Source organism: Chiloscyllium plagiosum, unplaced genomic scaffold (assembly GCF_037043375.1).
Source record: "Chiloscyllium plagiosum isolate Xiang-an unplaced genomic scaffold, Cpla_swu_hap1 HiC_scaffold_7, whole genome shotgun sequence".
Taxonomy (NCBI): domain Eukaryota; kingdom Metazoa; phylum Chordata; class Chondrichthyes; order Orectolobiformes; family Hemiscylliidae; genus Chiloscyllium; species Chiloscyllium plagiosum.
Genome location: NW_028270145.1, coordinates 27,413,139 through 27,438,597, shown reverse-complemented (window position 1 = coordinate 27,438,597; position 25,459 = coordinate 27,413,139). Strand labels below are relative to the sequence as shown.

At 41.4% G+C, this 25,459-nt stretch overlaps 1 protein-coding gene across 1 annotated transcript in view; it reads left to right on the top strand.

The window, feature by feature from the left end:
- The first annotated feature begins 1,720 nt into the window (after positions 1-1,720).
- The window catches only part of usp40 (ubiquitin specific peptidase 40), a 135,769-nt gene continuing 112,030 nt past the window's right edge, over positions 1,721-25,459 (top strand). Inside the window, exons 1-3 of the mRNA XM_087988867.1 lie at positions 1,721-1,998; positions 7,894-8,254; positions 17,782-17,849. Of these exons, the coding sequence (XP_087844993.1) occupies positions 8,050-8,254; positions 17,782-17,849 (273 nt within the window). The 5' untranslated portion in view covers positions 1,721-1,998; positions 7,894-8,049. The remainder of the gene's footprint in view (positions 1,999-7,893; positions 8,255-17,781; positions 17,850-25,459) is intronic.

The window sequence follows — 25,459 nt, the reverse complement described above, 5'->3', positions numbered from 1 at the left end:
ACCTGCTCCTGCTGCAGACGATGGGGGTGGATGTCACGGAGGACCTCAAGGAGGTGAAGGGCCAGCAAGCCTCGCTCTTTGCTTCGGGGCCTCCAAGATAATCTTCCGGTCCAGGGTCCGCTCGGTGGAGCAGGACGAGACGTGCTCACGTTTCTTCTTCCAGAAGATGCACAAAGAGCTCTGTGCTCAGCAGCCTGAAGGAAGAAGATGGCTCGATAACGTCATCTCAGGCTGACGTCATGAGGATCAGTAAATCCTTCTACGCCAGTCTGTATGACACGAAGCCGACCGACAGCGCGGCCTCCCAGTCGTTCCTGTCCTCTATCACGGAGGTCTTAGACGACAGAACACGGGAGAGGCTGGACCAGCCGCTATCTCTGGACGAGGCCCTCGAGTCCTTCGAAAAGAATAAAACTCCCGGAAGCGACGGCTTACCGGTCGAGCTCTATTCCGCTCTGTGGGACTTGATTGGCCAGGACTTGCTGGAGGTGTATGTCAGTATGCTTCGGGTAGGTACCATGAGTGAATCCATGAGGAAAGGCATCATCACCCTCATCTACAAGCGGAAGGGGGAGAGGGAGGATCTCAAAAATTGGAGACCAATCTCACTGTGGAATGCAGATTACAAAATTCTGTCAAAGGTAATCGCCAACCGGGTCAGGTCTGCTCTAGGGTCGGTGATTCACCCTGACCAAACCTGTGCTGTGCCGGGCAGGAAGATCGCCTACGTGCAGGACAGAGGGTTGGACACCTGCCTGATCAGCCTGGACCAGGAGAAAGCCTTTGACAGGATATCACACACGTATATGAGAGATGTTCTCTCCAAAATGGGCTTTGGGGAGGGAATCTGCAATTGGATCAGACTGCTCTACACCAACATTGTCAGTGCAGTCTCAATCAACGGGTGGGAATCAGATAGCTTCCCAGTCAGATCTGGAGTCAGGCAGGGCTGCCCCCTCTCTCCTGCCTTGTTTTTGTGTGCTGCATAGAGCCATTTGCCGAGTCCATCAGGAAGGATGCGAGCCTGAGAGGGGTGACTATTCCTGGCAGTGGGGGCCTGCAGGTTAAGGCCTCCCTGTACATGGATGACGTCGCTGTTTTCTGCTCGGATCCGCTGTCCGTGCGCAGACTCATGTGCATTTGTGACCAGTTCGAACGGGCCTCGGGGGCCAAGGTAAACCGAGGCAAGAGCGAGGCCATGCTCTTCGGGAACTGGGCCGACCAATCCTCGATCCCCTTCACCGTCAGGACCGACCACCTGAAGGTGCTAGGTATTTGGTTCGGAGGGGCTGGGGCGTGCGCCAAGTCTTGGGAGGAGCGTATCAGCAAAGTGAGGCCTTGGCTTAACGTTTCATCCAAAAGAGGGCACCTCTGGAACTACTCCTTCAGTCCAGAACCAACAATGTCAGGCCAGGAGTGAGACATTGACCCATATTCTTCACAGTAAGGGTCCACGAACCGTACACTAACAAAATACATAGACACATCTTTAGATGTTAAATCTATTTGACTTTACAGTGAAAAGGAATTGACGAATTGCTTCAAGTCGCTCCAGCCTTTCAAAGTTCGCCTCCCTCCCCGCCACAAACCTTCGCCTCTGTCTAACAGGCAGCTGGGTATTGTAGTTCGTCACCCCTACCGTCTCCGCATTAAACCTCGCGCTGGAAACTACAGATCCCAGAATGCAGCGCGATGACGCAGGCGCAATCAACCGGCCACGAGCAGTAATGGCCGTCTGGGGGTTCCCAGGGAGACGCAGTTGCTGCGAGTTAAATCTATGCCAGGCATTCACTGAATTCAAACCCTTCCTTCACTACTGTTAGACAAAAATCGGGATAGAAATCAAATCAGAATAAAATAGTTTCAGTTCCGAGTTGAAGTGCGTGCTCCTGGGCCCGAAGTTGGCCTCTCCGCTCCCCCCAAATGTGCTTCTTTTCTGTTCTGGAAGGTTCTACAATTTGTCGATACAAGTTACAGACTGGTGGAACTGTAGGAATGGTAAGAGTTTTCCTTAATAATGTCTTTATGCATACCTTTACCGTTGCAGCTATTAACAGGGAGACACAAAATAACATTTTAGGCATCAGTTTCTTCTCGTGTGCCTTAAGCTCCACTACATCTTTAATTTGAGACTTTGGAGTTCAAAGGTGTAATCTGCTTTGATTTATCTCCACTGGTTAGAAAACTTTTCTACATAGCCACACAACTTCCCAAAGGTGTGGCTCAGGGTCCCAAGTGGTGTCTCATGCTGATATTTTAGCTCTGTGATATCTGTGGAAAACTCGAGTTTTAGTAACTCCATCCTGCACTGACGGACAGGTCTGCACTTGCAAAGGAAGAGGTCCTTTCTTTTCACTCCCAGTTCTTAGGATGTTGTGTTAAGTTTCAAGCTGCAAAATGGGGCTCCTGTACTATTGGAAGCATGGGAAGCACTGCAGTACTGCATTGTGTTTCTGAGTGCCACACTGAAGGGGGCAGGAATGGTTCTGAGGATGAGGAACTGCAATTATAAAGATAGACTGGAGAAGTTAGAACTGCTTTCCTTGGAGAGAAACCCAAAATGACAGATTGACAGATATTCTAAAACATGAATGGCCTGATCAGGGAGAAGCTATTCCCATTTGTGAAAGGATTGCAAACAAGATGGCACATATTTAAAGTAATTGGCAAAAGAAGCAAAATTGATTTGAGAATAGCTTTTTCACATAGCGAGGGTCTGGAATACAGTATCTGAGAGTCTGGTGAAAACAGGCTTATTTGATGCATTTGAAAGGGAGTTAGATTGTTCTTTGAAAAGAAATAACACAGGATTTCAGAAAGAAGGCAGAGAACATACTTCATGTGGAAATGCTCATTCAGAGAGCTGATGCAGATGTGTTGAATGGCCACCTTTTGGGCTACAATAATTGTATTCAATCCCACTCATCCATCCTACTTATTCAGAAGCAAAATACTATGAATGCTGAAAGTCTTTAGTGCATAAAATGCTGGGAATACTCAAGACAGGCAGCATTTGTAGGAAGGGAGGTGAAAAATTAATGCATAATTCTTCAGAACTGAGATAACTTATAAATTAGATTAGATTTTTTTGACAATTAGATAATTAGATTACTTACAGTGTGGAAACAGGCCCTTCGGCCCAACAAGTCCACACCGACCCGCCGAAGCGTAACCCCCCAGAGCCATTCTCCTACATTTACCCCTTCACCTAACACTACGGGTAATTTAGCATGGCCAATTCACCTAACCTGCACATTTTTTTTGGATTGTGGGAGGAAACCGGAGCACCCGGAGGAAACCCACGCAGACACGGGGAGAATGTGCAAACTCTATACACAGTCGCCCGAGGCAGGAATTGAACCTGTGAGGCAGCAGTGCTAACCACTGTGCTACCGTGCCGCCCACAAAGACTAAGACATATTTGTATTCCTCTTTCTGAGGCATATGGGCAAGGTCAGTTAGAAGGTGGGTGAATGGACCCTCAGGAACAGGTATGTAGTCATGTTTGGCCATCGGCTTCCCTGCATCTTTCGGTAGACAGATGAGGCGCTGTGACAGCAGGGCTTGGGCAGCTGCAGCGAATCCCGCTGCATACCAGGAATGGCTGACAGCATCTTGCCTGTGTGTCCGATTCCGTGTGCCACCAGGGTCAGTAAGTGCAGGTGGCCTTTCAGGTAGTTGATGCAGCCATCGGGGTGGATAAGAACCTGTAAGGACGGTGATTGTATGGCACCAATATGGGCCCATGTGGCCCTCTCCTCTGGTGTGACGGCTTGCTGAGCTGTTCGGACTGCATCGAGATGATCAGGGGACTCTGGAGATTTCACCACCCTGGGGATCTGCAGAGCATAAGTGGCCAGGGGTCGTACAGATTCCTGAGTGGCATTAGCTTGTTTGACGGGATCTGTGGCAGAGTTGTGGGCGTCACATTTTATAATTGCGACAGCGGCGGGGAGGAAGACTGCTTCTAGGATGTTGGCAATGAGGGCAGCATGTTGGAGTGGTCTCCCTGCTGACCTGAGGTTATAGGTTTTCTGCAAATAAAAGGAGAGGGAAGAAAAACACAAGAGAAGGTCTGTGATAGGGCAAACGGTTGCTTCTTGTAGCTACTCTCACCAAGAGATCTGTCATTGTATTGCCATGCTCATCTGGTTTAGTGTCATCCTTTCAGTGTAGTTCATCTACAACCATTCTGTGACATCTACCTTCCAACTAAGCCGAAGTCCACTTATTTTGGTTTCTGATGCATACAGGAAAGTAGAAACTAGAATCTGATGAGTTTTGTCCTTGTTCCAAATTTGTTTTCTTGTTAAAACCAACCATAATCATAAATTTATATCTTTTGTTTTAGATTAGAGTGGTGCAGGAAAAGCACAGTAGGTCAGGCAGCATCCGAGGATCAGGAAAATCGACGTTCCGGGCAAGAGCCCTTCATCAGCAAATCAGCCCATAAATTTATATCTAGCTATCACTATCCTTATAATCCTGCAACCATATATTATCTGCCACTTTCTATTATCATTTGTACTTAATAGACAACTTACTTGTTTCAGCTAAATTCATTCTTCACTCCAGTTTATTCTGATGTGTTCTTTTGCACTATCAAAATTGAAATGAATCAAGAGTGGGAATTTGAATGGCAGTAATAGTAGTCTTGAAGATGGGAGGAATGGTGCCAGAGAAAAGGGACCCATTTAGTGTTAGCTAACATAGTAGCTAGAAGGGATTGACATATGCAGAACAGTGGAGAGAAAATTATAAGAGGTAATCTTTATTGTTTCATACTCAGTGCTACTAGATTTTAGGAATTCCTTAGTTCTTGTCAGTTTAGGTTGTAATGCAATCTTCAACCTCAGGCCTTACTTGTTTAGGTACACTCCAACTTGGTTCACAATGATTATAACATTTTGGGTACATACACAGCATTCCTGTAACTAACACAGTTAATGCTTCTGTAAACTTTAAAGTATAATTTCATAGAGCTTTAATATGTTTGTTTAAAGATTATATTGGATTTGAATCTGTTTTTAAGCTTACTCTATTAAATAAAAACACATTTATGGAAGTAGTGATTGGGGTGACTGCTTAAAATTTGATTGAAGGATCTAAAGTAATAGCATTTCAGCAAATTGATGTTTCTCAAATTGCTGTAGACTCATGGTTCACCTCAATGTTGAGGTGAAAGGCATTTTTATTGATCTACACTTCTAAGCAACTTCAAAAAATCCATATATCTGTTGTTTTATTTAATGCAGATTGTTAATATAATAGTGAAAAAAACCATGTCACTATATTACAATGTGTTCTATTGACCCAAAAATATAAATCACATGACACCAGGTTATAGTCCACCAGGTTTATTTGAAATCACAGGCTTTCTGAACATTACTCCTTTGTGACTTCTGACCTTGTCCAGCCCAGTCCAATACTGGCACCTCCACATTGACAACATAAATATCATTAAATGCTCTTATGGTCTGGTTCAAGTTCCACTTGTCCCAGACATGTCATAACATATCTGTACATGTTGATTAAAAATGACTATAAGCACCATTACGTTGAGAGGTGCTCAGGGTCAATGTGGCAACTCTGTACCGGTCATTGTCAAATCTACATAATTTCCTTACTTTTGAGACATTTGGGCACTTGCTGAAATTAATAAAATACACCAATTAATAAGCTAAATCTGTCCAAATACCAAACAAATGAAGTATTTAATACCTGAAGTTAAACCTCATTAAGTGTAAACTGCAGAAACTTTATTATTGCTGTTCCTGGTGTATTGAACCTTATGATCAGGTTATTTTGTAGTAAGGTTTTAAGACTGTTGGATCTCCATGAATGAGTACCTGAAGAGGATGATCAAATCTTGGTTGTAATATAAGTAGCCATAAAAGGTTTAAACAGAAATAGACGAATCTGCAATGATTTGCAAGAATTGACTGGTTTTATTCTTTTTTTATAGGTATTTTTATTGAAAAAAGAAAATTTTAAAGATTTTTTAACAAAATTACAAAAATAATACAAACAAGTGTATTCCACTTTACAATATAATAACAACACCAATATAAAATAAAAAACACAACTAACTACTAATCTATTCTACAAACAACCAAAACATAAAATAGGATATCATACATTACTATCGGTAAACAACAAAGTAATTAAGTAACTAGATACATGCTCAAAATAGACTTACATCAGGTCATAATAGAATCCGTATTTATACGAGATTCCTCCTCCCAAGGGCCCCGAACCAGCCAGAACCATTAGATTCTAGGTTAGAGTGGTGCTGGAAAAGCATAGCAGTTCAGGCAGCATCCGAGGAGCAGGAAAATCAACGTTTCGGGCAAAAGCTGTTCATCAGGAATAGCGCTGTAGGGAGAGGAGGAAAACTTCTTCAAGGCAGGCATCCTTGCAAGAGGATTCGCAGTAGGGTTAAAATCAACTAGGCAAAAACAAGGGCTGCAGATGCTGGAAACCAGATTCTAGATTAGAATGGTGCTGGAAAAGCACAGCATTTCAGGCAGCATCTCAGGAGCAGGAAAATCGACGTTTCAGGCAAAAGCCCTTCATCAGGAATAGAACCAGCCAAAACCATCACCACAGCTAAACAAAGGCCCTGGACAATATGGCTGAAATATCTGTGTCAATGTAGTTCAAAAAAGGCTGCCATGTTGTACGAATTAATTCCGTTTTTTGGTGCACCATATTCGTGAGGAAGTCAATGGGGAATATATTGCATGACCAGTATTATTCTTAAATGATCAATTGCTCATTACAGTAAGTTCAAACGGGCCAGAATATAAATGTACATGCACCTAGTGTTATGTATGGATTCTTTCGATTATGAAGGTGTCTTGTGAAGATTAGGCTATCTAATGATCTGGTCTAATTAGAAAAGCCTAGATGAGTAAACAATATGAATTTCATAGTATTTACAGAAATTATTTTCAGATTGCATGAATATGAGCTACACCTTTACAGAGACTATTGGGATCATATTAACCACAGGTTTCTCTCTTACAAGCTGTACCTCTGACCAAGTCCCAATGATATCCTCATAGGAGATGGTACTTGCTGCACTCAATCCAGGAGTAACCCTTTCAGACCCCTAAGCAACACTTGAGATCATGAGAATTCAGAACCCAGTGAAAGTTGGTTTCTCCAAATCCCTCAGTCTGGCAGTAGTTGAGTTATGTGTTCCTGAAACATAAACTTGTCTGTGCTGTCTGCAAATTCTGTCTGATTTTTCTGACTGTTACCAGCACTTTTTTTTTTGTTTTATAGTATATTTATGGCTGTTGCTTTCCTAGTTTATACTTTGTGTAAATCTTGCTAATTGGGAATCTTCATTGACTTAATATTTCAGCCTCAGTGGCTTGATACTCTGGTCATCTAATTGTTCTTATCTCCCAATTGCAGTATAACAATCTTAAACTGCTGGATATGAGCAACTCGGGAATATAAATCAAGAATCATATTATAATTTTTAAAAAAATAAAACTATTAATTAGAAATTCCTGATGTATTTTTGTCATCACGGAATATATGTTGGTTAACCCTTAATGCTGTTACTTTTTTTTAATGCACTCTGATAGACTAAGGAAGGCAAATGATCAGTTACCAGAGGACACAGTTAAGGTGAGTAGCAAAAGAATCAGAGGTGACATGAAGGGACATTTAATACTCAGTGAGTTGTATTCTAGAAAGGGCTGCCTGAAAGAATGGTGGAAAGAATACAATAAACACTTGAGAAAAGATCAGATCAGTGGAGAAAAAGATGGGGAATGGGCTAGTTCAACCAACAGCAGGCACTACTGGTTAAAGGCCCTCAGTCTGTACTGTATCATTCTTTGATTTTATAACTTGCAAATATTTTCTTTGTTTCAGGGGAAATACACCGTCTGAACTTCAAATCTACAGCTATCCACAAATCAAAACAACTGATGTTGCTAAAAATGAGATAGCATAAACTTTAGAGCTGCAAGTTTGGTTTGTTTGGCCAAAGCAACCATATGAGAGGTTGTGTGCCTCGAATTCTTCAGGATGTTTGGGGACATGTTTGAAGAAGAGGAAGATGTTGGATTTGTGTCTGAGAACAAAACTATGAATGGGTGGAAATCCAGGAAAAAAGACACTGACCCGCCACCACACCGAGCAGCCAGTAACCTCAGTGGAATCAAAAACCAGGGGGGCACCTGCTACCTCAACTCACTGCTTCAAACCTTGCTGTACACACCTGAATTCCGAGGTAAATTATTTGGAAGTGAAATGGGGGAAAAACTTAGGGGTGATCAGAATATAATAATTATTTATACACAGGTTTTTTTTCTTGCAAATGCAAGTCATTTCATTACTGCCTGTCTTTGTATTTCAGTGATTGATGTTGATAATGTTCAAATAAAACAAAAGAAAAGTATTACAATAGGTTGGTGCACACAAGATTTTATTGGAGGGACCAGTCTAGACTGATGGTATGAAAGTATCTTCTATCCAACAATCTAGTATTGAATGAGCAGAACTTTGCTTCACTTTTACTTGGGACGGCCCAAATCATTAATTCCAAGCATCTCTGTAAACTCCATTTTTATAACTATCATCTCATTCTATCTCTTGGCCATTGAGGCTTAACCAGATTGTTCCTAACTTTAGAGTTCTGGTACTGTTTGGAATTAAGTTCCAGTTCTATAAGCTGTTCAACAGCAATGCCATTACTTCAACTTCTAACATCACCAAACTTCAAACCATAGAGTCATAGAGATCTACAGCATGGAAACAGACCCTTCGGTCCAACCCGTCCATGCCGACCAGATATCCCAACACAATCTAGTCCCACCTGCCAGCACCCGGCCCATATCCCTCCAAACCCTTCCTATTCATATACCCATCCAAATGCCTCTTAAATGTTGCAATTGTACCAGCCTCCACCACTTCCTCTGGCAGCTCATTCCATACACGTACCACCCTCTGCGTGAAAAGGTTGCCCCTTAGGTCTCTTTTATACCTTTCCCCTCTCACCCTAAACCTGTGCCCTCTAGTTCTGGATTCCCATACCCTAGGGAAAAAACTTTGTCTATTTACGCTATCCACGCCCCTCAATTTTGTAAACCTCTATAAGGTCATCCCTCAGCCTCCAACGCTCCAGGGAAAACAACCTCAGCCTGTTCAGCCTCTCTCTGTTGCTGTGTTGAATTTAGTCTCCACTGATCCAAAGCTCTTCTGACTGGCTTCCCATCTTGGACCTGCTGTAAATTTGAGCTTATTCAAAACATTAATGTTTGTATCCTAATGTGCATTAAGTCTAGTTCACCCATCACCCATGTGCCAACTGACCTACCTTAATTCACCAATGCCTCAATTCTCACTCAAGTCTTTCCTGACTTTTCTCCTCATCCTTTGTAATCTCCTTTACCCCTGCAAGACCACTGCACTTTTCCAGTGCTGGCCCAGTGAGCAGTGCTTAATGTATATTAGTTTCAGAAGTTTACAGACAAAAATTTAGAAATTTGATGAGAAGAGGGAAAAATCAAACTTTTATGGAATTTGCAAAAGGTGAAGAAATGGGTTTTGATAATTGTTTTTTGTTTGATGGTATACCTCAATGAAGCTTGACCTGTATTTTGAAAACCTTATGTAAAACAGAACCGCCGATCCTGGCATTCTGAAATAAGAGAGGAAATTTCTCTTGAAACTCAGCAGGTCTGGCAGCATCTGTGAGAAGAAAGCACAGCTAACATTTAGAGTTCAGTGACTCTTCATCAGAACCTGTCTGGGTGGTTTCAAATTAGTGTTGAAACTTTATTGCTGGAACAGCACAGCAGGTCAGGCAGCATCCAGGGAACAGGAGATTCGACGTTTCGGGCACAGGCCCTTCTTCCCTGAAACGTCGAATCTCCTGTTCCCTGGATGCTGCCTGACCTGCTGTGCTGTTCCAGCAATAAAGTTTCAACTTTGATCTCCAGCATCTGCAGACCTCACTTTCTCCTCTGGTTTCAAATTACAAAGGATGAAACTTCAGTTGGAATCCATGTAGTGAGTCTGAGCCAGAGGCAGTCGCTGAGAAATAAGATGTGGATTGAAAGTTCTGACGAAGAGTCACCGGATTTGAAACGTTAACTCTGCTTTCTTCTCGCAGATGCTGCCTGACCTGTTGAATTTCGCCAGTAATTTATGTTTTTATTTTGGAAATCTTAGGCAAGTATTCTTAATGAATAATTGAATACCATATTCTTTTAGGAATCAGATCCACTGAGAAGGTTATAATGTTAATAAACAGAAAAGATAATAGTGAACAGAACATTTATTAGAATCAGAAATGAAAATATGGCTCTTCTTAGAGTAGTCAAAGAGACAATGCTAGCCAATAAATGTGATGCGAGGAGAACAAAGTATTACTTTTGTTATAAAGTGGGGCAAGCAAAGACAAGAAGTTGAAAGCTCAGCTGATATCTTTTGTGGGAATGTCCTGTGTTGCTCCAGAAAACTCTGTACCAGTGAGTGAAGTTTATGACAAACCAGTACCATTAAATGTATTTAACCTGACTGTAAAGTGTAACTTTAAAGATGTATTTGAAGGTGAATTAGTTTGCTTTTCACAGAGGAGAAAAAAGACTTTTATTCTCTGAAATACTGTCTTGGTTTAGCCCTGAATGCTTGCAAAAGATGCACGTTTCTCTATAGATTCTCTATAAAACATTTCGATATAAGGTATTGATGGAAGTTGTTTTACTGTTCCATCGTATAGAATTACTTTGAACTATGCTTTAATCAATGGGCCTCTTATTGTTGGAATATTGTCAAAGTTGTCTATTAATTATGTCAATCTCATACTTAGGAAATGCCTTAGCTTGAGGTAAAGTACTGCATTCTCCAGGTCTGGTAGTGAAATACATTCAAACTGAGTATACTGATGAAATCAGAAGCTATTTTAATCTGCTGCAGAAATTACCATTTTGACTAAAGCTATGTCCAGAGAATCAAAAACTAAGACTTTGAAAGTAAATAAACAGTAAACCTTAGATTGATAGAAAAGAGTTGAAAAGCTTTAAACATAAATTTTATATGTCTTAGTTGAACTTCCTTGGAGATTCTAAGCTGCGGGTGTCAAAACAGAATACAGCAGCAGAATTCCAGGCTATTGAGACAAACAGATACAGTGTTTGAAACTAAAATTACTTGTCTCCAACTGATATGAAATTCTGAGGATGGATTTGAGTCCCAGAGTGGAGAAAAACGCTTAAAAGTGAAGAAGCTGTGACACATCCTTGCAAGAAATTGGGTCAAGATTGTGCTAAATGGGAAGATGATAACAGAATGTAAAATAATGAGAGAAAATTGCAAAAGAATGTCAGGATTTAAAAATTATCATTGAGGTTATAAAATTGTCAAGTTTTGACACTGTCTCTTTAATTCAAATTAATTGGGGAAGGTCATATGATCTGTTTTGAAGTCTACTTGACAACAGGCCAAGGTGGTTAAAGACCAAATCGAGGTCAGACAGTGTCACTGAAGCTATGGTGTGTGGTGTTCACTGTTGGAGACCACAGCAGAAGCAGCATTTTGTTAAAGTCCCAGAAAGATGTTGAAAATTTCGGGTTGCAAGCAGGTAAGATTCTCCTGGTCCTTGGATGCTGCCTGACCTGCTGTGCTTTTCCAGCAACACATTTTTCAAGCTGTTAACTGTCCATTTACTTCAAAGATTTAAAAATCAAGAGTTGCATATAAAGTATCTAACTAGCATTTCTACCTAGATACAAATTCCATGTGATTCATTTTGCTTTGCGGAAGAATGATGGGGAAGTGATTTTTAAAGTCATGTTACAGGCATCTCTACAAATCAATGAATGTTACAGACAGACAGCAATTTTAGTGTGTGGTCAACAGAGAGAAGAAACTGCTTGGCATATGTGCTACCACACCTCAGTGTGGGAGGGACACAATCTGTAGTCAGAGACATGCATTCAGCTAGCTAAGGATTCCTGGAAATGTGTGCGGTTTGGCAAAGGAAAAAAATAATTGAAACAAAAGGTTTTTGTGCATGTATTTAGGAAACTGTACAAAAACTAAGGAAAATTCCTTGGAGGTGATCACTTGAAATTACTCAATGAACAGGGAATGGAAATCCATTGAAAGCAGCAACAACAGTTTGACTGATGTAAGATCTGTAATTCATTGGAGAGTGCAATGAGAGAAATCGCTTTCTGTAATTTTTTTAATAGATATATTTTTATTTTAAAAATTTAAAGTTTTTTTTTTACAAAATTACAAAAATAATACAAACTAGTGTATTCCACTTTACAATATAATAACAACACCAGTATAAAATTAAAGAAGAAAAAAAAAACTAATTACTAATCTATCCTATGAACAACCAAAACATAAAATAGAATATCACACATTACTAACAGTAAACAACAAGGTAATTAAATAACTAGATACATGCTCAAAATAGATTTATATCAAGTCATAATAAAACCCATATTTATACGGGATTCTTCTTCCTGGGGGCCCCTGAACCAGCCAGAACCATGACCACGGCTAAGCAAAAGCCCTGGACAATGTGGCCGAAATATCTGTGTCGATGTTCTTCAACAATGGTTGCCATGTTTTATAAAATAATTCAGTTTTTTTGGTGCACCATATTCGTAAGGAAGTCAAGGAAGATATATTCCATGTCTATCCTGTGCCAGTTTGAAAGTCCTGGGGGACCTCTCTGCGTATGAAAAAGATATGGCCATTCTACCCAATCAAATGCCTTCTCTGCATCTAGGGAGACAACTAAACCTGGTATTGCTCCCTGCTGGCAGGTTTGTATCATATTTAAGACCCTTCTAATGTTATTAGTTGACCTGAGACCCTTTATAAACCCCGTCTGGTCCTCTTTTATAATGAATGGTAAAACTCTCTCCATCTGAGTGCTAACGTTTTTGAGAGAATTTTAAAATCCACATTTAACAAGGATATGGGTTTATATGATGAGCAATCTTCTGGGGCCTTTCCCTTCTTGAGAATGAGAGAGATATTTGCTTCTCTCAATGAAGGCGGGAGGCAGCCCTGACTGTATGAGTAGTCGTACGTTTTTACGAATGGCGCGGCCAGTTCCCCTATAAATTCTTCATTGGAACTCAGCCTGGAATCTGTCTGGCCCAGGCACTTTGCCACTCTGAAGCTGCCTAACTGCATCCTGTACTTCCTGAATTGTCAAGGGGGCATCCAAGAGCGACACCTGCTCCAAGGTTAGGCCCGGAAGGGCCAAATATTTAAAGAAAGACTCCATCTTCCTAGTTCTATCCTCACAGTCCTGTGACTTGTACAATTCAAAATAGAACTTCCTAATGGCTTGGGGAGCCTTTTTCTTTCTGGCAAGGTATGCTCGATACCTACCAGGCTTGTCACCATATTCAAATAATCTGTGCTTCATGAATAGTATTTCCCTCTTTGTTGTTTGAATAAGTGCGGTATTCAAGGCTTCCCTAAGGGCTGTGATCCTCTGTAGCTTAGTAATAGAAGGCCTAGCAACATACGCAGTTTCAGCCGCCTTCAGGCAAGCCTCGAGCAGATGCTGTTGCTCTTCCTTTCGTCTTTTCCGGGTCGCAGAATATGAGATGACCAAGCCTTGTGCATATGTCTTAGTGGTCTCCCACATCATCGAAGGGTTACTGGCTGTACCTGAGTTGATATCCCAAAAGGTTTTAAATTCCTGCGAGAAGAACTTTATAAACTTGCTATCCTTCAATAAGAAGGGATTCAGACGGCAATGTCGGGGACCTATCCCATCATCACTAGTCTTAACTTCCATATATACTGCGGCATGATCAGAAATGGTTATATTACCTATTTACAAGACAGTATCGAATTCAAAAGGGTTGAGGAGACAAAGAACATATCAATTCTGGTATGGCACTTGTGTGGGTTAGAATAGAAAGTAAAGTCTCTACCCTGGGGATGGAGACACCTCCACACATTTACCAGTCCCAGCTCCTTGTTCAGATCCGCCACTTGCCTCAGAGATATGCCCGCAGTCCTTCGAGATATCCTGTCCATCTTTCAGTTGGCAATACAATTAAAATCTTCCCCTATAATTGTATGGCGGACCCCAAAAGCCATCAACTTAGAGAATGCTTCCGTTACAAATTTAAAAGGGTGTGCCGGGGGCTAGTAAAGATTCAAAATCCCCGTATTCCCCTCCGTATATTAGGGCTTTATCAATATATACCGTCCAGGCTTATCTTTTATCTGGCTTAACATTTGGAAAGGAAGATTCTTCCAAATAAGAATGGTTACTCCCCTACTTTTTGAGCTGAAAGATGAAAAGAACACCTGGCCAAACCCACCCTGTTGCAGCTTCGAGTGTTCCTTATCAAGTAGATGTGTCTCCTGTAAAAGAGCTACATCAACCCTTTCTTTTTTAAGACTTGATAATATCTTTTTCCTTTTGATTGGTGAATTACTTCCCTTGACATTCCAGGTGCACCACCTAAGTGAATGGCTAGCCATGATCGTCCAGGCAGGCCCGAGGTCCCCCCAGGAGGAAGAACCCCACCCAAAAGACATTGAATAAAGGCCGAAAAAAATTCACATATAAACGAACTCTTTAAAACAGTTAAATCAACACAATTAAAAACTACTCCTAAGTAAAAATAACAAAACATATTTGAAAGGAGACTTTTCCCCCTTGCTCCCGGGGGGCACGAGTACCTTCCAATAGCCCCGCCATAACCTCTTCCAGCTAGGGCCCTGCCCTCGACCCAGGCATCACAAAATGGAGTGAATAAGTTCCAGTATCTTATAAAACAGGAGTTAAAAGTGGGTGACATCCCCACCCCCCCCACCCTATCACCTAGATATACCTAATAAAACAACACAAGATAAAAATATATATAATTATGAAATTACAATCCCAGCAAGTACTAGGCAACTAAATAAGAAAAAAAACACTCAAACACCTCCCTCAAAAATCAAATAAGCCGCATGAGCTATAGATAGGAGACCAAAGAAAGAATAAAGAATAAGCCCCAGGGAAAGATGGGCAAAAGAGAGATGGAAAAAGAAAAAAGGATGACAAAGTTGGGTGGGGGTGGGGGGGGGGGGGGTGCAAAATAAAGTTGTTATCTGTACAGTTCAAGTCCCGTGGTCTATTTGAGAGCATCCAGGAATTCTTTTACTTTCTCCGGTGATCCAAAGTTATAAACAGATCCTCCATGACTGAAGCGCAGCATTGCCAGCTATTCCATAGAGTATTGAATATTTAAGTCTCTCAGACGCTTCTTCGCCTCGTCAAATAACCTCCTCTTGCTGACCACAACCGGAGAAAAATCCTCAAACAGCATTATCTTGGAGCCCTTTTGCATCATGGCATGGGGATCCTTCCCCAAGACTCTGGGGGCCTCGAGCAGCGTTTGTTTTTCCTTGTGATATTGAAGTCGGACTAGAATCGGGCAGGGGCGCTGGTCAGACCCGGACCTGCGCACAGCAACCCAGTGGGCCCACTCCACCTGCACCCAGCCCAGCTCCGACTCTAGCTTTAATAGTTGTGGGAGCCATTGCTCCAAGAAATCCACAAGCTGGCCTTCCTCTTCCTGTTCAGGAAGACCCAGCAACTGATGTTTTTCCGACCACCTCGATTTTCAAGGTCGTCGATGTGCTCCTTCAGGTCTGAATTTGCCGCTCCAGAGCCTGAACCTGACCCACGGATGACTCAGCAGCAGTCTCCGAGGCTGCGACCCATTGCTCCACCTCTCCGACACGCTGCCCAAGTTTCTTGATTTCTCGGTCATTATTACTCAGCATGACCGAGATCGAACCCCACCTGGACTGGGCATCCTCGATAGACGTATCGATCTTCTCCTGGAGGTTGACGATCTCCGAGCTCAGGCTCGCCGTTGCAGGCAAGTCCCCCGAGGCAGCCGCGGATGTCCCTGCTGGTGGGGGAGGGGTGGGGGAGGGGTCCCTGCCTGTTGCGAACTGAGAGAGTTTTTGCCCTTAGTCATTTTTTAAAAAACACCAAGCTGTTAAAGTTTGATGCAAAATGGCTAAGAGTGCTGGGCAAAAGCTATTTTGAGTGATTTAACAGGTGAGGTGAAGGTGGGCAGCCCACTTTGCCCGAGTCCTAGGCAGAGCTCTGCAGACTTGGACCTACTGGGTCGCCGCCATCTTGTATCCCTGCTTTCTGTAATTTAAATGTAAGTTCCCTACAAAAAGATTGTCAACTAATTTTGTTATTTATTACAGTAAAAGATTTAAAGTGTGATTTTTTTTTCATGTCATTCATTCACCTATTAACTGTAAGTTTGAATCTTTATTTTACCATTGACTAGAAACTGAACTGAACTGACCCAGTCATGTGAATACTATGGCTGCAAGAGTAGATCACTAACTAGGAATCTTGCAGCGAGTAACTCAATTCTTCACTCCCCAAAGCCTGTTCACTATCTGCAATGCACAAGTCAGCAGAGTGATGGAATACTCACCACTTCCCTGGATGAGTGCAACTCAAACGACCCTCGAGAAGCAAACTGCTTGATTGGTATGGCATCCACAAACAGTCAATCCTGTCACCACTGGTGCTCAGTAGTGGTAGTGTGTATAATTTACTGTTGAAATTCACTAATACACTTTTAGACCACACCATCCACACCCCTGGTGGCCACGACTATCAAGAAAGGCAAAGGCGTGGCCACCACCTACAAGCTCCGCTTCCAGCCACTCACCATCAAGACTTCAAAATGCCACTTCATTAGACTTGCTGGATTAAATTACTGGAACTTCCTCCTTAATGACATTGTCACCACAATTGATCTTCAGGGCAATCAGCGATGGGTTGTAAATGCTAGCCCCGTCAGCAAAACTGGCATCCCTGAATGAGTTTTTAAAAATGCAACCTGAAGTACTTACTGGCTAGGAAGAAGTCACTTTGAATGCAAGTATGCTGGTACGTTTTGTAGAAGTGGAAAATTGTTCTAATGGGTCTTTGATTATGGTTCGTGCCTATTTCAACCTGTTAGCATTTGGTGTATAATCTAGATTGAACTAACAAGTGGTGATGGTAGTTAAATACAGCGAATTGTATTCAGTTTCAGGGTTCTATTTGTTCCTGAACTGAATTCCAACCACACATACTCTGCCATCACAAAAACTGTCTGCTTTCACCTCCATCACATCATCTCTTTCCATCACTGACTCAGCCCACCTGTGGCTGAAACTTTCACTGCAGAGTGTTGTTTCTTCCAGACGTAGGTGACCATGAGTGTTGGAATAATCTTCCATCACTTCCCCTCATGAACTTTCACTTATCCAAAGATCAGCTGGCAATTCAAATTCTGCTCACCTATCATCCCTGTCTTCACTAGCCTACGTTTGTCCTGCGGTCCTCCCACACATCCAATTGCAAGTTTTCAGCCTTGCGTTCAGATCGTTTCACAGCCTTAACCCTCTCTGTGAACTGCTTTAGCTTTATAGGAACTTTGTACTTATACACTAGTGCCAAATTTATCACACTCTTTCTTCCCACCCACCACTACGAATGACTGTGTTCAGTTCTCTTGGCCCTAAAATCTGTAATTCCCTTCTTAGTCCTGTACTTCTTGACAACTCTTACCCTCCTCTAAATTCTTCTTCTGACAAAGCTTTTGGTAACTCCTCATAATATCGCCTCCTTTCATTTTAACCTGTCTAATTAAACTCCCAGGAAGTACCTCATGTTTGTTTTTACCTTTAATGGCATGGTATAAATGCAAGTTTAGCTGTCTGATTAACATTTCTTCTCTTCTTTGGAATTAGAATCATTGTTTGCCCTGGGGCCTGAGGAACTGGGAAATTTATCAGACAAAGACAAGCCAGAGTCGAAGGTGAGAATGTTCGCATTTATCTATTTTTTAACATTGTTACTACAGTTTTTTGATTTGTAGTTCATGATTAAGTGTAGACATTACAATAATTGGACCAAATCTACACAAAAGGCTTATGTTAAATCCTGAGCAGGTTTTATTGGTCCTCTTTTTAAAGGCTACTCATGGGCTACTAACAACTTTAAATAATTTTTATTTCTTTATCACTTTGAAATAAAATGTTTGTGTTAATACACAATCAATGCGATCTGCATGGACCAAAGCAGATGCTGAAAATATGAAATAAAAACATAACACTGAAGCAACTCAGCAGGTCTTGCAGCCTTTGTGGAGAGAGAAAAACCAAGTTGATGTTTCGAGAAAGATACGACTCTTTAGAACTCCAGAGGTAGAGTAGTGACACATTTTATATTGTACGACCTCTAACCCTCACCTGACCTTCCCTTCTTTTACACTTGCCTCTCCCCATCTTTTTCTATAGTATAACAGCCACCAGTTTTCCCTCTCACATTAGCTTTGCAACGAACCATATTGGACTGAAAGCAATGGCCCAGATATTTCAATAGTCAGAAAATCATTGGAGCCGTGTTAATTGGAGTTATGCATCAAGACTTTTTTTAAAAAAATTAATTCGCGGGTTGAGGGCGTCGCTGGCTAGGCTATCATTTATTGCCCATCCCTAATTGCCCAGAAGCTAGTTAAGAATCAACCACATTGCTGTGGGTCTGGAGTTACATGTAGACCAGAGTAGGTAAGGACAATAGTTTCCTTATTAGCATTAGTGAACCAGATTGGTTTTTCTGTCAATCCACAATGGATTCATGATTATTAGTAGACTGTTAATTCCAGATTTTGATTGAATTCACAATCCACCATCTGCTATGGCAGGATTCAAACCTGACTCCCCAGAACCTCATCTGTACGTTTGGATTAACAGTCCAGAGGTAATACCACAACGCCATCACCTCCCCATAGACATTTACAGAACCCCTGATGCAGCCGACTCTGTGAGAATTGTCTGCGAAATTGAAGACTTTCTTGTGACAGACTTTCTTCCTTCGTGTCTGAAACCCTTAGAAAGAGTCATAGAGATGTTCAGCACGGAAACGCTTCAGTCCAACTCGTCCATCCCTAAACCTATGCCCTTTAGCTCTGGGCTCCCCCATTCCAGGAAAAATACTTTCTCTATTTATACTATCCATGCCTGTCAAGATTTTATAAAGCTTTATAAAGTCCATTAATGTTGGAGGGTTCCAAATCTCAGAAGTCTAATAGTTATCGAAGAAACATTGATGATAGAATAACTTTTTAGTCTGCTACTCACTGTGACCCAGTCATTGCATTCCTTCCCACTGCCCTTGCTGTCAGACCCAAAACTCTCTCATCACTTATATACTTACCTGACACACTTCCAAACCTACGCAAGTGCCATCCTACCCACCTAGCACCCAACTCAGTGTTTGCCCTACGTACTGGTGCTTTCACAAGAGATGTCAAAGTGTCTGGCTGTGCTACTGTATAATTAAATTATTTAAATTAACATTAATGGAATATCCCAACTGTTGCAGAGGTGGGTGTGCTTTGCACACTTTTTCTAAACTGCTAAACTTGTGGATTCTTGGAGTGGTTCATTTTAAGAGACTCTGATTCAGGAATCTCTGGTGCAGAGGATGTCTAAAAGCAAATTGGTAATTTTTTGAAAAAAAGTAGGGTTAAGGTTACGGATAGGGTTTCTGACCCTTGGTGGAATATCTGGGCCATTAGCTTTGTTTCTCTTATATTTCAAATAAATAACTAATTTGAGTAATGGCACTTAATTTGTAATCCCACAACCCTACCCCTGTGTTTTTTCAATATGGAGTTTTCTTGTGACAGATTTTATAGCATAAAACTGCACAGATGGTTACTTCGACTGAAACTTACTGTATGGCCGTCATCCTGCTTTACCTATTCGTAATTATGTTGACCCTTTCTGATATTGCAGGATGTAACCTAGAACATGGCATATTTAATACTTGGGTATACAATTAGTTACAAAATCGACAGAGTGGGAGTTTCTGAACCTGACTTCACTGTTCTGACACACTTTCCTCATTCCTGAAGAAGGGCTTATGCCCGAAACGTCGATTCTCCTGTTCCCTGGATGCTGCCTGACCTGCTGCGCTTTTCCAGCAACACATTTTCAGCTCTGATCTGCAGACCTCACTTTCTCTTCACTGTTCTGATACCATGAGCAGATCATGAAATAGTCTTTGATCCTTGATGACATTTCAGAACAAAAATAGCTCACTAATCTTAGAATGTTTTAGAAGTAAACTCCTGAAGCTGTACACATTTCACAGTCTGATACATATTAGACACCTGTGATTAATGGACCCTCTCATATTACAACACTTCAAAAGCACTTCATTAGTTGTGAAGTGCTTTGGTGTTAGGTTCTTTTCCTGAGGTTTCACACACAAGATGCAATTCACGCACATCAATTTATGCAAACAGTTAAAGTTTATTAAGGCTTGTACAAGCTAGGTGACACCCCCACAGGCGTGCAAGGTTGAGTCAAAAGAGGCACTGAACAAAGAAAACACATCACCTTTATACAGGTTAGTTGGCCATACTTAACGGATACTCTGGCCACTTCCCCATAGCCACGTGCCACTCACAACAAGCCGCAGTCACTCACAGTCATATGTAACAATGGTAGGATGAGATTGTCCCCTAAAATGTTGCATTTACTAATGCCCTAATCCCGGGGAATCATTATGCAGACGATTTCCTGACTCAGTGATTCTCCAAGACAATGCTGGTGCGACATACCTAGTTTCAGGGAATGGCTTATGAAAGCATTTCTGAATGGAAGAGATTGAATGATAGTTTAATCTGATAATAGTAGGGGAATAGTAGCAAATGACTGTCTAAATGAAGTGTGAATTACAATGGATAGTCATCACATTCCTGCATATCTGTGAGACAGAATGTCGTCCCACCCACTTCCAGAATGTTCAGCTTTGCAGTCTTAAACTTTAATGTTACATTAATGTCCACAGAGATATTCCCGTTTAATCTTTTACATTGGGATATAGCCAATATTTATTAAAGTCAAAATATAAATGCAGTTATTTATTTCTTCCACTGATTATATTATTGATTGGGTTTCATGTATTGCGTGAAAGAGTTTCTTCTGTGATTTCTAATCTTTTTAGCTCCTTGCTTAATATCTATCAAAATGTAGGATAGTGCCATTCCAGGGGTTTCCATTGATCCCACAGAGCCACCACTTGGCTTGTCAAGCCTCGCTCTTTTGGAATGTTAAGTTATTAATTATTGTGCTAAAATGTGACATTTTGAGTACCTTTTAAAAAGAAAAATACTTTGTAGGTATTAATGGGTCTGCAATTGTCCTTTGACATCAGTAGTTCTTATTCAAATTGATTGGTGTGTCTTAGTACACATTAGTGTCTCTTGATATTTCCTTCAAAACTGTCCATGTCTCTGTATTGTCATCTCTTATCACATTTATCTCATGAATGCTCAGAAAAGTAAATCTGGCTGGGACATTGAGATTGGCAAGGTTTACTACAGAACCTGCCAGTATTATCAGATAGTTATTCTGTAGTTAAGTGTGTGCATATGTAGTATATAGATTAAAAAAAAGTTTTATAACACAAGAGACAATTTGACCTATCTGTGCCAGTCAAAAAGATTGCTTTTATCTATTCTGCCTTCCACATTTGATGCATTATCTCTTGAGCCCCTTTGAGTATATATGTAAACATGTTTTAAATGATTAGATTCCCTACAGTGGGGAAACAGGCCCTTTGGCTCAACAAGTCCACGCCCACCCTCCAAAGAGTAACCCACCCAGACATTTCCGTACATTTACCCCTGACTAATGCATCTAATACTGTGGGCGATTTAACATGGCCAATTCACTTGACCTGCACATCTTTGGATTGTGGGAGGAAACCGAAGCACCAGGAGGAAACCAACGCAGACACAGGGAGAATGTGCAAACTCTGCACAGACAGTCACCTAAGGTTGGAATCAAACCCGTGTCCCTGGCGCTGTGAGGCAGCAGTGCTAACCACTGAACCACCATGCCACCCAAATATAGTGATGTTTTCTGCCTCTACCATCCACTTAGGTACTTCCAGTCTTCTATTGACCTATGGGTGAAGAAAATTACTTCTCTAATCCTTTTACTAATTAAATCCATACCCAACCTCTATGCTAGCAAAATAGATTCTTCCATTTCCACCCTGTTTTTTACCCCTCGATATTTTATGCACCTCAATTAAATCTCTCATCCTGCACCGTTCCAATGAAAGCAATACCAGCCTACCAATCTTTCCTCATAGCTTAAATGCTACTCTCCTGCTAATAACCTCATAAATCTCACCTTTACCTTTTCTAGTGTGATTGCATACCTCCTGTATTTTGGTGAGTGGAACTCTATACAGTACCTAACTGGTGTTAGTTTGAGCATGCTCATCTGCTCATGACCTTAACCTATAAACAAAAGTTTCCCTAAAGCCTTCTTGACCATTTTATCTACTTGCTCTGCTGATATCAGAGACCTTTAGCTTTGCATAAAAATATCCCTCAGCTCCTCTAAGCTTCTCAGAATCCTACCATTTATTGTATAATCCTTTTCCTTCTTTGACTTCTTCAACTGTATTACCTCATTCTCGAATGAATTAAATTCCATTTGCTACTTCTTTACTTACCTGACCAGTCTTTGATAGCTTCCTGCAGTCTATAGTTCTCTCCCAAGTGTCAATTACTCTGCCAATCTTTCAATTGATTGGAAACATCTTAATTATGCTTCCTGTGTTAGTATATGGAGGTATGAGTTCAAGTCCCATTTGCTCGAGAGATATGTAATAACATCTCTGAATAGGTTCATTAGAAAATATCTATGCCATGTACATCTAAGGACACTGAGCCCTGAAACTGTCAATTAGGAAAACCACTTCAAAGCACAAATACTCGTCAGTCATAACTCTGCATCTTGCCACGTAGCCAAATTTGGATATAACGTGCCATTGTCCTTTAGATGCAAAGGCATTAGTTTTCTGACTAGCCTGCTTTGTGGGCATTGGCAAAAACTTTGATAAAGCATAAGCAGACATAAAATGTACTTCCCTCAAAAATCCTCTGAAAAGCAACAGAGGAAGAGAAAGAAATGAGGTTCTAAAGAGAGAATGTAGGAAGTTAGGTGGGAGGTTAGAAAGTAGGTCCTCAACGATACTGGTATCTGAATTACTCCCAGTGCCACGTGCTAGTGAGAGTAGGACTAGGAGGATAGAGCAGATGAATGTGTGGCTGAGAATTTGGTCCGGAGGGGGAACAGGACAGATAGAAGGTGGAGAGAAGTCTACGTCTGGTACTGTTGAGAAGCAGAGCAAGTAAAATAGTCCAGGGAGGCAGGAGCAAGGCAGAGAACAAGGTAAGACTGATAAATTAAACTGTATTTATATCAATGCAAGAGGCCTGACAGGTAAGGCAGATGAACTCAGGGCATGGTTGGGAACATGGGACTGGGATATCATAGCAATTACAGAAACATGACTCCAGGAAGGGCAGGACTGGCAGTTTAATGTTCCAAGCTATAGATGCTATAGGAAGGATAGAAAGTGGGGGGAAAGGGAGTGGCATTTTGGTTAAGGAAAACATTACAGCTCTACTTCGGGACGACATTTCGAGGAGTACATCCAATTAAGTTATTTGTGTGGAACTGAGTAATAAGAAAGGGTTGATCACCACCTTGGGATTGTACTATAGCTCCCCCCCCTCAGTGGAAAATTGAGAAGTAATTTTGTAAGGAGATCTTAGATATTTGCAAGAATGAGAGGGTTGTAATGGTAAGGGATTTTAACTTTCCAACTATAGAATAGGACTGTCATAGTGTAAAGAAAGGTGCAAAACTTGAACTTCTGTTGGGAAATAAGGCAGGGCAGGTAATTGAGAAGCAATTTGGGCAAGTGATTATAATTCTATTAGTTTTAAAATAGTTATGGAAAAGGAAAGACCTGATTCAAAAGTTCAAGTTCTAAATTGGAGGAAGGCCAATTTCGATGGTATTCGGCAAGAACTTTCAAAAGTTGATTGGGAGAAGCTAGTTGCAGATAAAGGGACAATTGGAAGGTGGGAGGTCTTCAAAAATGAGATAATGAGAGTCCAGAGACAGTATGTTCCTATTTGTGCGAACGGCAAGGCTTGTCAGTATAAGGAATGCTGAATGGCTAGAAAAATTTGAGGCTCTGGTCAAGAAAAGGAAGAAAGCATATGGCAGGTATAGACAACTGGGATCAAATGAATCCCTTGAAGAGTATAAAAGCAGTTGGAATATACTTGAGGGAAATCAGGAGGACAAAAAGGGGACATGAGATATCTTTGGCAAACACGGTTAAGGAGAATCTAAAGAGATTCAACAAATATATTAAAAGCAAAAGGGAAGCTATGGAGAGAATAGGATCCCCTAAGGATTAACAGGGCTGCCCATGTGTGGAACTGCAGGAGATGGGTGACATACGAAATGAGTATTTTGCATCAATATTCACTGTGGAGAAGGATGTGGAAGCTAAAGAACTTAGAGAAATAAACAGGCTTATCTTGAAAAGTGTCCAGATTACAGAGGTGGTGAGGCCGGCCATCTTAAAATGCATAAAGGTGGGTAAATCCCCAGGATCTGATCTCAGTTTGTGGGAAGCCATTGCTGAGATATTTATATCATTGATAGCCATGGGTGAGGTGCCGAAAGACTGGAAGGTGGCTAATGTGGTGTCATTATTTAAGAAAGGTGGTAAGGAAAAGCCAGGGAACTATAGACCAGTGAGTCTGACATCAGTGATGGATAAGTTGTTGGAGAGGATTCTGACGGACAGAATCTGTTTGGAAATGCAAGGACTGATTAGGGATAGTCAACATGGCTTTGTGCTTGGGAAATCGTTTCTCACTAACTTGATTGTACTTTTTGAAAAGGGCCAAAGAGAATAGATGAAGGCAGAGCAGTGGAAGTTGTCTTTATAGACTTCAGCAAGACGTTTGACCAAGTTCCTCACAGTAGCCTGGTTAACAAGGTTAGACCATATGGGATCCATGGACAGTTAGCCATTTGGACACAAAACTGGCTTGAAGGGAGGAATAGAGAGTGGTGGTGGAGGGTTGCTTTTCAGACTGGAGATCCATGACCAGTGGTGTGCCACAAGGATCGGTGCTGGGTCCATTGCTTTTCATCATTTATACAAATGATTTGAATGTGAATATAGGAGGAAGAGCAAGTTTGCAGATGACGCCAAAATTGTTGGTGTAGTGGACGGTGAAGAAGATTATCTCAGTAGGTGGGACCTTGATCAGAAGGGCTGATGGGCTGAGGAGTGCCAGTTGGAGTTTATTTAGATAAATGTAAGGTATTACACTTTGGGAAGGCAAAGCAGGGCAGGACTTGTACACTTAATGGTACAGTGCTGGGAGTGTTACTGAACAAAGGGACCGTGGGGTGCAGGTTCTTAGTTCCTTGAAAATGGAGTCACAGATAGACAGGGTAGTGAAGATGGTGTTTGAGACATGTATCTTTATTGGTCAGTGCATTGAGTTTAGGAGTTGGGAGT